The sequence below is a fragment of the Colobus angolensis genome, unplaced genomic scaffold, assembly GCF_000951035.1.
Source record: "Colobus angolensis palliatus isolate OR3802 unplaced genomic scaffold, Cang.pa_1.0 Scaffold14, whole genome shotgun sequence".
Lineage (NCBI taxonomy): Eukaryota > Metazoa > Chordata > Mammalia > Primates > Cercopithecidae > Colobus > Colobus angolensis.
In genome coordinates this window covers 1,861,415-1,873,827 of record NW_012114488.1, presented here as the reverse complement: position 1 = coordinate 1,873,827, position 12,413 = coordinate 1,861,415, and the positions used below count along the sequence as shown (strand labels likewise).

Below are 12,413 nucleotides of genomic sequence, written 5' to 3'. Positions count from 1 at the left end.
TTCATCCTTCCATTATGTATATACCACAATTTGTTTATCCATTCATCCTTCCATTATGTATATACCACAATTTGTTTATCCATTCATCCTTCCATAGACATTTGGCTATTGTGACTGGTGCTGCTATGAATATATGTGTACATGTAGTTTTGATTTGTATTTTCCTGGGGAGTAATTATATTCAGCATCTTTTTATATGCTTATTGGCCATTTCTTTGGAGAAATGATTTTTCAAGTCCTTTGCCCATTTTAAAATTAGGTTGTTTATCTTTTTGTTACTGCTTTGTACATGTTCTTTACATAAAATGGATTCTAGAGCCTTATCAGATATATTATTTGCAAATATTTTCTCCCATTTTGTGGATTGTCTTTTCACTTTATTTTTATTGTTTATTTTTAATTTTTTTTCTATAGACAGGGTCTCACTCTGTTGCCCAGGCAGGAGTGCAGTGGCACGATCATACTCACTGCAACCTCAGACTCCTCGGCTCAAGTGATCCTCCTGCCTCAGCTTCCCAAGTAGCTAGGAGTACAGTCCCACGCTACCACACCCAGCTAATTTTGATAGTGTTCTTTAATGCACATGTTTTTAGTTTGATGAAGTCTAATTTATCTATTTTTATATTGTTCCTTATGTGTTTGCTGTCATATTTAAGCAGTTGTTGGCAATTCAAGGCCATGAAGTTTTGTCTGGTTATTTTGTAAGTCTTACAGCTTTAACTATTAAATTTAGAACTCTGATCTGTTTTTAGTTAGTTTTTATAAATGGTATGAAGTTAGGGTCTAGCTTCTTTCTTTTGCATGTGGATATCCACTTGTCATAGCACCATTTATTGAAGAAACAATTCCTTCCCCAATAAATGGTATTGACATCTATATTAGTTCATTTTCACACTGCTATAAAGAGATGCCTGAGACTGGCATCTTTTTATGAAGGAAAGAGGTTTAATTGACCCAGTTCTACATGGCTAGGGAGGCCTCAGAAAACTTATAATCATGGCAGAAGGCAAAGAATAAGCAAGTATCTTCGTCACAAGGCAGCAGGAGAGAGAGAACACACAGGAAGAACTGACATTTATAAAACCAGCAGATCTCATGAGAATTCACTCACTATCATGAGAACAGCATGGGGTGAACTGCCCCCATAATCCAGTCACTTCCGTCCCTCAACATGTGGGGATTATAAGGCCCTCCCTCCCTGGACACGTAGGGATTGCAATTTGAGATGAGATTTGGGTGGGGACACAGAGGCAAATCATACTCACATCCTTATTGAAAGTCAGTTGACCGTAGATATTTATTTCTGTACTCTCAGTCCATGTGTTTTTGATGCTTTCAGGTTTTCAGTTATCATTGTTAGAAATGGCCACACCCCTTTTGTCTGCCCTTCTCCCAGACTGTCTGTCCCTCTTGGCCATTAAGAAACATTGCTTTAAATTATCTCCATCAAAATAAATGTCCCATTTGTTATTTTATAATTTTATATTTCTAAACACAAAGTGTTTACTCTATACAAAAGAATGTTGTATGTTCTGAATATGACCTCTTTCCAGACATGAGAACCATGTGTTGAAAAATCTGTAAGTTCAGACATTGAACATTATAGTCTGTCATTTTTAAATTTATTTCTTAATTTCATGCCTGCCCCCCAATACATGGATATTTTTGTTTTCCCTTTATTTAAAAATATCCCATCCTCGTGTGTTTTACTCCTACTAACAGTAGCCTGTCACCCAGAGACTGCTGTTATGGCAGCAGCTCACAGCATAAACTGGTGGAGAACCACAGCAGTGACCAGTTTTTTTGGCAACAAGCTCTCCACATCAAGACAGAGCCTTTCTGGTGCAGCTCTCCTAACTGATTCAAACAGCCTTCTACAGAAAACATGATGGGTGGGATAGGGTCACAAAGCAGGATCCAAGATTGGAATGGTATTAAATGAATGTAAGGAAAGGAAAGCAAAAAATGTGAGGAGAAAAGACAGTAAGGATTCTCACGTTGCAAGTAAAAGATGAGTTGTAATTGAAGTAACATGTATCAAAAGCTGGGTGTTTAGGTAATAAACCATTTGATCTAATCAGTACCTGGCGTATATGTAACTAGACCCCTGTGGTTCTTTCCCTGGCCTTCCAACACAGCCTTGTTACTGTCCCTTCCCCTTTCACCCTCATATTAAATAGAAATTTGTTAGGTCTCAACTCGGCCTTCTGATCTTCCCTCTGTGCTCTTTCTCAATTATGTTAATTTGCTGAGGAGAACACACTACCTAAATGCAGCTCCTCTTGTCCAAATGTGTATTCTCTGAGATACATTGTCCTTATTTCAAAGACTTTCCCGATTCAACTGAAGTAACAGCAATGGCAATAATTGCAGTTTATACACATGACATTCCAGAAGAGGCCACACTGACCACCAGTCTTTTACATGATCCCACAGCAGTCCATTGTGGAGGCACCCAGAACTGTGTCTCTGAGGTCACTGCACTTCCTGCCGCTGCCCTGGCAGTGCTATAGTGACAGGAACAAGTGTGAATACACTGCGTTGGCATGGAATCAGCACTTTGATTTCGCATTGTCATTATAAAGACATTCATAATCTAATGCTGATGCTGAATCACATTTGAGGAATACATGTGCAGGGCAAACGTTTTTATGGCTTTTTTTCTGTTTTTTTTGTCTTATATTTACCTTACAAGATTTTTAAAAAATCAGGCCTAAAATAGAGGATTTTCAAAATTGAAACTTTTTAATTCTTTTTTATTGGAGCTTTTTTTTTTTTTGAATTTTGTGCTGATACGACAGTGTTTAAAAAATATTTTTACCTATTTTTGTAATGGTAGCAGACAGCACTACCCAGTGTAACTAAGTCTGAGTGAATTTTACATTCCAGTTGGAGAACAACTCTAAAATGTGCCCTGGAAATGTTTACTTACAAGATACATTGCAAATGCTTTATCTGTTTTTTTCTCTTATGTGTAGATACTTATTTTAATAAATTTGGCAATACTAAATGTATTTTCATTTTCTTCCCCAATACAGGGCATCACATTTGATGAATTCAGGTCATTTTTCCAGTTTTTAAATAACCTAGAAGACTTTGCAATAGCCTTGAATATGTATAACTTTGCAAGTCGTTCTATAGGGCAAGGTAAGTAATCATCTACAAAAATTAAAAGCAAGAAGTAATACTACGTTGTTTCTATAGATTTTGTCAACCAATTAATTAAATATGACATATCACCCATCAACTTGTGTGAAAGTCCGGTGTATACTTTCAATGACAAGTCAGTTCTGGTACTTGTCAGAAAACAGCCATGAGGAAGAAACCTCTTGGCCACTGGGTGACATTGAGGGACTTGCGTCTACCTTTGGAAGAACCAGCTGGTCATGCCCTGTTCTCATAGGATGGTATTTATTTTACTAATTTAATGCCTACCGACGCAGAAACTGGAATTTTCTCAGCAGAGGCACCTCTCAGCCATGGACTTACATTAGCCAACTAACCTGTAAAACTGATGATCAGTTTTGTGTAATTTTCAAAGAAATACAGTGGTCATAGAATTCAGAATGGTGGTGTCCTCAGAGCCAGCTGTCTTTGGCCGTAGGTGGACTAAGAAGCCAAGCCCTTTTCCTAGGATCCTGTGGCCGTGATCACCTTTCCTCCCCCATGGCCATGTCCTTTCTAAAACTTCTTGCCATATGAGGACTTTGTTTGTCTTTACGGTGATTTTACCTGTCTCTCCCATAATCTAATATATGTTAATGCACAAACTTAAACCCCAGAGGACAGTCTTCTTTTTTTTATGTTCTAGAGAGAAGCCAAACTGCAGTCCCTAAGTGCTGATGATAATTATCTCTTTCCCAAAACCATAGATACTGATTTCATTATGTGGCCTTATTCATTTATTCATTGAATAAGAGAAACCTGAAAAATTTTATATTTTACCCTTTCTGTAGTTTGGATGTTCAAATAACACATATTCTCAACCCATTTTAGTGTTTTAAAGCGAAAACCTTTGGGAACTCTGCCTCTGTAGACTAACCTTTACTGCTGTGATAAACCTAATCAGCGTGTGAAGAAACAAATCAGTATCTGGTTACTGGGTTCAGAATAGAAAAGTTGTTTGTTTTTTAGAACCGGGAAATGAAAAAAATTGATGGTTGTCGCCTGTCTTGCAGGCGCTAGAAATACATCCATCTCTTTTTGCCACCACAAGTCTCTTTATTCAGGTTATTACTTCTTAAAAGGAATATTGCAGTAGCCACCAAAGTGACAATCCTGCTACTAATTACTTTACTCTTTGATGTTTCCTACACACCAGACAGAATAATCTTCCTTAAAAAATTAACTTTTCTATGACACATCTGCAATGGAAAACTCTTAAGTTTTCTGATTGTCTATTGAAGAATGTTCTGGTTCCCTGCCTCAAAGTGCCTGTGCAGAGCTTCTCCATATCCTAGATGTCCCCGGCTCCACCCAGACCATACTCCTTGTTTTCTGAAAGTGCTTTATGCCCTTCCACCTCTCCGCATGCCTTGGTTCATTCATGTTATCTCATCTGCCATTTCTGTCATCTCTATAAACTGAAATTGTCCTTTTGTGTTCAGCTCAAAGACAAAATCACAGCTTTTTCTTAACCACTGCCTTTCGCTCCCTTCTCCCTGCTCCACACTACACACAGAAGCGATCACTCATCTCCAGATTCTCATAGCATTTTATTGGTACTTTTTGTGTGGCCCTGTGTAATGATTATTTGGGCAAGGGTCTCATTTCTCTTCTGAACCGTAAGTTTCTTGAAAACCTATTCATCTTACTAACTTCTAAAGTATCTGTCACTGAGAGTAGGTGCTCATTAAACATTCATTGAATATGAATGCATTATTAACCCAAGATACAGCTGCTGCTTGGCTCTTTTCATTTAAACCACAAAAATTTTTATTACCTGAAAGACAGAATGATTAATGGAAAGCCATGTTGCCTAAGATCATGATTCACATTTAGAAAACAACTTCTTTTACAGCCTTTCTAGTAATTAATACATACTATAAAAATAATAACAGTCTATTCTTTTTCTATGTAACATTTATCTAGATGAATTTAAACGTGCCGTCTATGTAGCTACTGGACTCAAACTTTCACCACATTTAGTGAACACCGTCTTCAAGATTTTTGATGTTGACAAAGATGATCAATTAAGTTATAAAGAATTTATTGGAATTATGAAAGACAGACTCCATAGAGGATTCCGGGTAAACCTACACATTTTAAACCTATTGATATCCTTTTTAAAGTCTGAGGGAAATAAATCCATCTTAGGTGAAAAATAATTTGTCTTAATTTCTTAAGAATATAAACATGAATGCTTTACTTGAAAAGAAAAAAACATAGGTCTTACTTCCCTTAAAAAACAATTTGAGGTGATAAAAGAGAATTCTTTTCTAAAAATATGAAATCAGTTTGACCTTATAATAATTTACTTTCATATTTAATTAATCTAATGTCTTCATCCTAGTTTTTGGAAGAAAAATGTTACCAAATATTTTCAAAAAATTTAGTCTGCATATTAGCTTTTTGGACTTGTTACTATACAAATAAATATCACTATTTGTCATTTTGTTTTATTTTTATTTTATTTTATTTATTCTTTTAGAGACAGGGTCTCACTCTGCCACCCAAGCAGTGGCATGATCACAGTTCATTGCAGCCTTGAGCTCCTGGGCTCAAGTGAGCTTCCTGCCTCAGCCTCCCAAGTAGCTGGGACTAGAGGTGCATGCCACCATGCCTGGCTAATTTATAATTTATTTTAGTAGCAACGGGGTCACTCTGTTGCCTAGCCTGGTGTTGAACTCCTGGGCTCAAGCAGTCCTCCTGCCTTGACCTCCCAAAGTGCTAAGATTACAGGAATGAACCACTGCACCTGGCCACTATTTCTCATTTTAGATGAGACAGATTACCTCTAGGTAACTTGACGCTCTTATGTTACTGCATAATCAGTACTTTTTAATATGAAAAATAAGTTAAACATTTTTTTGTCTATTGAAATTTTACAGTAAAAACTAATCACCAGGAATTCAGTGATTTTTTTCCCCAAGAAACATGTTTTAAAGCTAGAAATAGAGTATGAATCAGTAAATGTGTACACATGTAACATATCATGGCTGTGCCACAAATAGAAAAAGAGAAAAAATGTTCTATTAAAATTAAGAGCTAGAATATTCAATCTTCCCTCTTTCTAAAATATCCCTAAGTTTTATACTTTTTTTTTTTTTTTTCTTGAGACAAAGTCTTGCTCTGTTGCCCGGGCTGGAGCGCAGTGGTGTGATCTTGGCTCGCTGCAAGCTCTGCCTCCCAGGTTCAAGTGATTCCCTTGCCTCAGCCTTCTGAGTGGCTGGGACTACAGGTGTGCATCACCGCGCCCGGGTAATTTTTTAATGGAGACAGGGTTTTGCCATGTTGGCCAGGCTGGTCTCAAACTCTTGACCTCAAGTAATCCTTTCACCTTGGCCTCCCAAGTGCTGGGATTACAGGCATGAGCCACCACACCTGGCCAGCATTATACATTTTAAAAGAGAAAAAGTTATATATCTAAAACCTCAAGATTCATCTTAGTGTTTTTAAAGATTTTTAATGACTTTTAAGTCCAAGCTACTTGAGTAAAGATGCTGTGTACTTAACTGCCACCTGGTGGTTAGTTGATAACATTTTCGATGATGCCAGAAGTACTTGAAACAACATACACTGAAGATCATTTATTTTCCTCAAAAATTTTAGAGTAGCAAAGTCAAATTAAATATAAAGTACACTAGAAATATTTGACACTGGCTCACTTAAGTGTTACATTTTTATTTTTATTTATTACATACCTGTGGCCTTTAGCATTTTATTTACATTTGCACTTTTTTAAATTTTTATTTTTAATCTACAAATAATAGCATATAAATATGTATTTATGGGGTAAATGTGATATTTTGATATATATATAGTGGAATGATTATATCAAACTTATTAATAAATCCATCAGCTCACATACTTATTTTGTTCTGAGGACATTTTAAATGTACTTTTTAAAAACAGTTTTGAAATATGAAGTACATCATTACTAACCATGGTCACCTTACTGCACGATAGATCTCAAAAACATATTCCTCCTGTCTAACTGGAACTTTGAATCCTTTAGTCAACTTCTCCCCTTTCCTCCCCAATCCCCCAGCCCTTTAGCCTCTGGTAACTAACATTCTACTCTCCACTTCCATGAGTTTGACTTTTTAGATTCCACATATAAGTGAAATCACGCTGCATTTGTCTTTCTGTACATTTGCACACTTTGTCTTCTATTCTACAGGGTTATAAAACAGTCCAGAAGTATCCCACTTTCAAATCCTGCCTGAAGAAAGAACTTCATAGCAGATAAGTATGTTAGCTTCTATTTGTTTAAATTTGTTCAGTAACACTAGGGATCATAATTTATTTTTCTGTTATAACATTTAGAAAATAGCAGAAAGAAATACAATTATCGAATTTATTTTTAATTTTTAAGTCATTAGAGTATCTTGATGGAAAAATTTTACGTTAAACCTGAAGTTTTGTATGTGAGCAGACATAATGTAATAAATCCAAATTGGACTTTTATAATATAGGAATCATTAGCACCCAAAGAATATTTGTGACTGTTTTATAGGATCATGATTCTGAGCATCCACAAAAAATAACAGCTTATTTTTTTTAGTTATTTTAGTTGTCTGGCATTATATTAAGTGTTCTTCCACAGGTGGTATCTCATTTAATTCTCACACATATCCCATTTAGCAGCAGAGAAAAATCAATATTTAACAAGTAACTTGCATAGGATAACTTGCTAGTCAGTGGAAAACCAGAATTTAAGCTTCATTCTATCCTATTCATTTATTATTTCCTATTTATTATATCTTATTATTCCTTACCACAATTTATATATTATTTATGACCCAAAGAAATGCGTCAAACTTGTTTCTAATCTCCAAGTGAGGGTTTTTTTTTTTTTCTTTTTTCTTTCAAAAGTCAACTGTAGCTATAAAATTTTGGTCAGTTGTGGGTTTTTATTAGTTAGATTTCTGCAATGGAGACTTTACTGTTTGTTTAAAAATGCTTGCAAGTATATTCATGTATATGTTTCTTGCTGTTTTTCTCAAGCTTGAAGCCTGCATAGATAGATAGATAGATAGATAGATAGATGATAGATAGATAGATAGATAGATAGATAGATAGATAGATAGATAGATAGATAGATAGAGGTGTTTCCCGAAGTGGTTCTTCAGCACATCAATGCATACTTAAAAAAAAAAGAGTTGCTTAGTCAAGTTTAAGAAATATAATAAAAATGGTTAAATAAGTTTCTTCCCCACAGAGTTTATTAGATTGTAATATGCTACTATTCATTTTGTCTTGCCAAAAGGAAATGGCAGTATTCAGCATTTTGCAAATTAGGTTTGGGATCTGTTGTTTTATGGAGCCCATTTTGGGAAATACTCATCTAAAATGTTCAGAGGCAAGCAGGCTTACTTATTTGTCTAGGGTGGTAACCCTTGTAGCTGAGTTAACAAAAGAAGTCAGGTCTTCCTAATCTCCATTTTAAGGAATTTTAAACTGCCTTATAAATTCTTAAACTAAACATTTTTTAAAAAGGAGGACCGTTGACTGCTATGTCCACACAGGTAGTGCTCCCAACCGACTTGTAGTAGTATCACACTGGCTCCACTGGTTCTAAGTAATAGTGTATAGAGCCATACCTGGAAGTGGCTGCCTTTTTCTAAGCCTAAGACTGAGGATTGCACAAATTACTACACAAAACACTCAGCTTTTAAGTCTTTGTGTCTTATACTTTATGTGGGGTGTTTCTGTTGAGTTTCTTACTGTTTCATATTATTATAAGAATATTTGATTAACACTATCACCTCAGAATTATATCCTAAATAAATATTGCTTTTGTGTTACTATTTTTTTAATTAGATACTCCTAAAACAAAGTTTAAAGGATTACTATCTGTGTGACAAATAACAAGAAGCAAAATTTTCAGAGTGGAAGCAGGTCTGAGGTCAGAAGAAGTAGAGAATGAAGGAAAAGGTGAATGCTATGAAATTGATATTTTTTCTGGAACTGAATTCTTAAATATAAAACAGATAAAATACATCTTGTTACTACAAATGTTATATATATAAAATCAAGCCGAGTTTTTGCCTTGATTTGCTGAACTCTGCACTTTTTCATTCCCTTCAGAAGTACATAGATACTTCCAGTGACTACATATGAATGTATTTTCAATATTTATTTATTTATTTTATTCATTAGAAGTTTGCCTCATTTCAAAATAATTTATGACTCATGGAATGTTGATCGCCTAAAAATGAACATTGCATTTTCTCTGATTTTGGACTGTGAACTTATTTTTGGAGATGAATATTGCTTGAGATTTATAAGACCCTTAGAATTATTATTAAATTCCTGTTATTTTCCCAGTTTTTAATTACACTGAGATAATTTTGAAAACAAATAGAAATTAAGCTACTATATAAAACGATTGTTTACATGTACTTTTAACTTTTAAAAGTACTTAATTAACATATGTTGTTTGACTTGTATAAAGTTTTTAAAAATTTTTGTCCATTTGCCAAAGTCAACAGAATGTCTGTTATTCTTTTATGTATACAGTAAAGAAATTTAAAGTGTAGAATTTTTCTCCCCAAAAAAGTCATGTGTTGATAGTAGAAGCAGTAGTAGTTGTTGTAACAGTAATCATTGTCATTGTCATTATCTTCTTAAACATGAAGCTGCTCCTAATTGTAGGTGGTACACGTTAATAACACTAGTAAAAATAATGTCTTACACTCTGTAACTTATTGCATATTGTTAATATATGTCTAGCATCAAATGAGTATTGTAAAAGACTAATATAAAATGGTTTATAAGACTGATGTATATATTAAGTAGAAGCTAATATTTTGTTTCTTGCAAAAGGACCACACTCAAAAGTGATGCTATACAGCCAGTAATAGTAATTTAAATATAATTATTATTTCAAAAGAATATGTCTTAAAAGGGAAAATAAAAACTTTCTGTTGAATCACAACAAAATTAGATTTGTACATAGAGAAACAATTTGATAATACTTAATAGACATCTGTTCAATTAAAAATGCTTAGTTTATACAAGAATACTACACAAAAATAGAACAACTAATCTAAATTAATATATTTACATATCACATATGGAAGATAAGTTCATTTATCTTCCTTTCTAAGACATATTTAATGTAGGTTACATACACTCCAACTATTACTTTGCTTTTGCATATGAAAATAGAAAACACCAACTTTGTTTTTATAAGTTATTAAATGTGAAATTGATCTGCATCAGCTTATTTGTAAAAGTAATGTTATTTCCAAGAAAATGTTACTCTTAGCACTGATTTTGTATTTAGACTTTTTACATTCTTTATCCAATATTACTTATGACAGTAGCTTTAAAATATATTATTCATAAGTTCAAGGATCCCATGTAGTATAATAATTTAATTTCACTTTCTTTGAAAGTTGATTTAATTGACTACATGAAAATGCCTGCCAACTAATATAACATACCTCAGGTCTATTGTACCTTACACTGAATGTTCTCAGTATGATGTGGTACCTAAATAATTGAAAAAGATGCAGTTTCCTTTAATCCTTGACTGTAAGTTATAGTATGTTGCATACATGGCAAATCCTGCAAATATAGATTAAAAATTAAATTAGCCCATTGAAATCCTTTATAATTCTGTCATTCTCCCAAGGAAGAATACCACTGTACATATGCAATCTTTATTTTATTCTTTATCGCTTATCAGAGTGAGTGGATGAAAACATTTGTAGGGCTGCAACATAATATTAAAATGTGAATAAATAAATATCCTGATAAAATAGAAAAGAAAGTGGTAAATTACAGTGATTTCCTTCATGTTTTCACTCTTGAACTTTATCACCTTTAAGATGAGAGATAAAAATATCTCACTGAATTGTTGCTTATATCAATTTAAAATTTGCTAATGGTTTGGAAATAATGTACTGACTACATGTATGCTGTTATTGTCAGTGTTTCGTTCTATAAACTGTTCTTTGGAAAAATTAAGTTATACATAAAATTCACATTAAACTTTTTACAGAAAGCATACATGATAAACAGTTTATGGTACTTCTCAGAATCATTTCATAATAATAAACTTATTTAGCTTAAGTTCCAACTTACTGTTCTTATTATAAATTGCAAAGCAACCTGTCTTACGTTCTTATATTATCTTAAAATAAATATTCCTGCCCTTAAATCAAGAAACGTTGTACTTGGCTTTTATATGTATCTGTGGACTAATAATGACTTTCTGAAAATGTAACCTTCAAACTTTGGAAATCTTTATGGGTTACTAAACCTCTTTTGATTTTATTCCCTCTTCTGTGGCAACACATGCCAATGACATTTATCTCATCAACACCTTTGTGGGTAAGTAAATCACAGAGCTATAAAGCCTCTCAAAGTATATTGTAGGAATTCCTAAATTATGGAACTATGGTCATTGGTACTGGAAAGCTTTTCAGAAAGTTTACAAGTGACTTAATGGAATATTAATTTTGTAAGTATCATTTTACTAAGATAACACCTAGAAATGTTTCAGAATACAATAGTTATTATCCTACTACTTATAGTCATACAGTAAATTAACACTTTTTAAAATATAGTGCTTTTACTTCCAAAAGATATAAAAATATTAATTCCATAATATTCAGAAAGTATAATACAAATTCTAAGTGATAAGAAATCACTGTGGTTTGTCAAAAAATTGGTAGCATTTTTACTTTCTTAGTAGTTCATAAAATAATGGTACACCTTGCAATGTTGTCTTAGATTCTGTGAAATACTTTATTTGTAATTCTCTATATAGCATAATCAGTATTTTTGGCACACATCTTAAAAATGGAGGAATATACCTATAATTGTGACTGTATGCACAGAGAAAGTTTTCTGGGAAAGATAAATTTTATCCAACACTGTGAAGGAAGAGAAAGAGGTGTACTTATGAACAATAGAATAGAAAAGATAAGAGAATGGAGAGGGATCTGAATGAAGATAGATTTTTTTTAATGGACTGAGTAGACAGTTTTTGGAAAAATAAATGTAAAGAAATGCAAGTTAAAATGACAACATATCCTTTCACCTTGCAGATTGAAAGAATAGTTTTATAATGTACAGTAGTGAGTGTGGGGGGCAATTTAGAACTCTCGAATGTTTCTGGTGAGCTTTAAGTTTGGGTGCAACATCTTTGGAGGGCAATAGAGTAATATCTCAAAATTTTACTTGTGGGACTATCATATCCCAAAACATGGGTTAGTAAATTTGCATGTCAATAAATA

General features: G+C 33.5%; 1 protein-coding gene across 1 annotated transcript in view; it reads left to right on the top strand.

Moving 5' to 3' along the window:
* Window positions 1–11,336, top strand: part of MICU3 (mitochondrial calcium uptake family, member 3) — a gene marked incomplete at its 5' end in the record, with an annotated part of 96,474 nt that extends 85,138 nt beyond the window's left edge. The window contains 4 exons of the mRNA XM_011935082.1: window positions 3,039–3,147; window positions 5,092–5,249; window positions 7,343–7,411; window positions 8,986–11,336. Of these exons, the coding sequence (XP_011790472.1) occupies window positions 3,039–3,147; window positions 5,092–5,249; window positions 7,343–7,411 (336 nt within the window). The remainder of the gene's footprint in view (window positions 1–3,038; window positions 3,148–5,091; window positions 5,250–7,342; window positions 7,412–8,985) is intronic.
* Window positions 11,337–12,413: the final 1,077 nt, after the last annotated feature.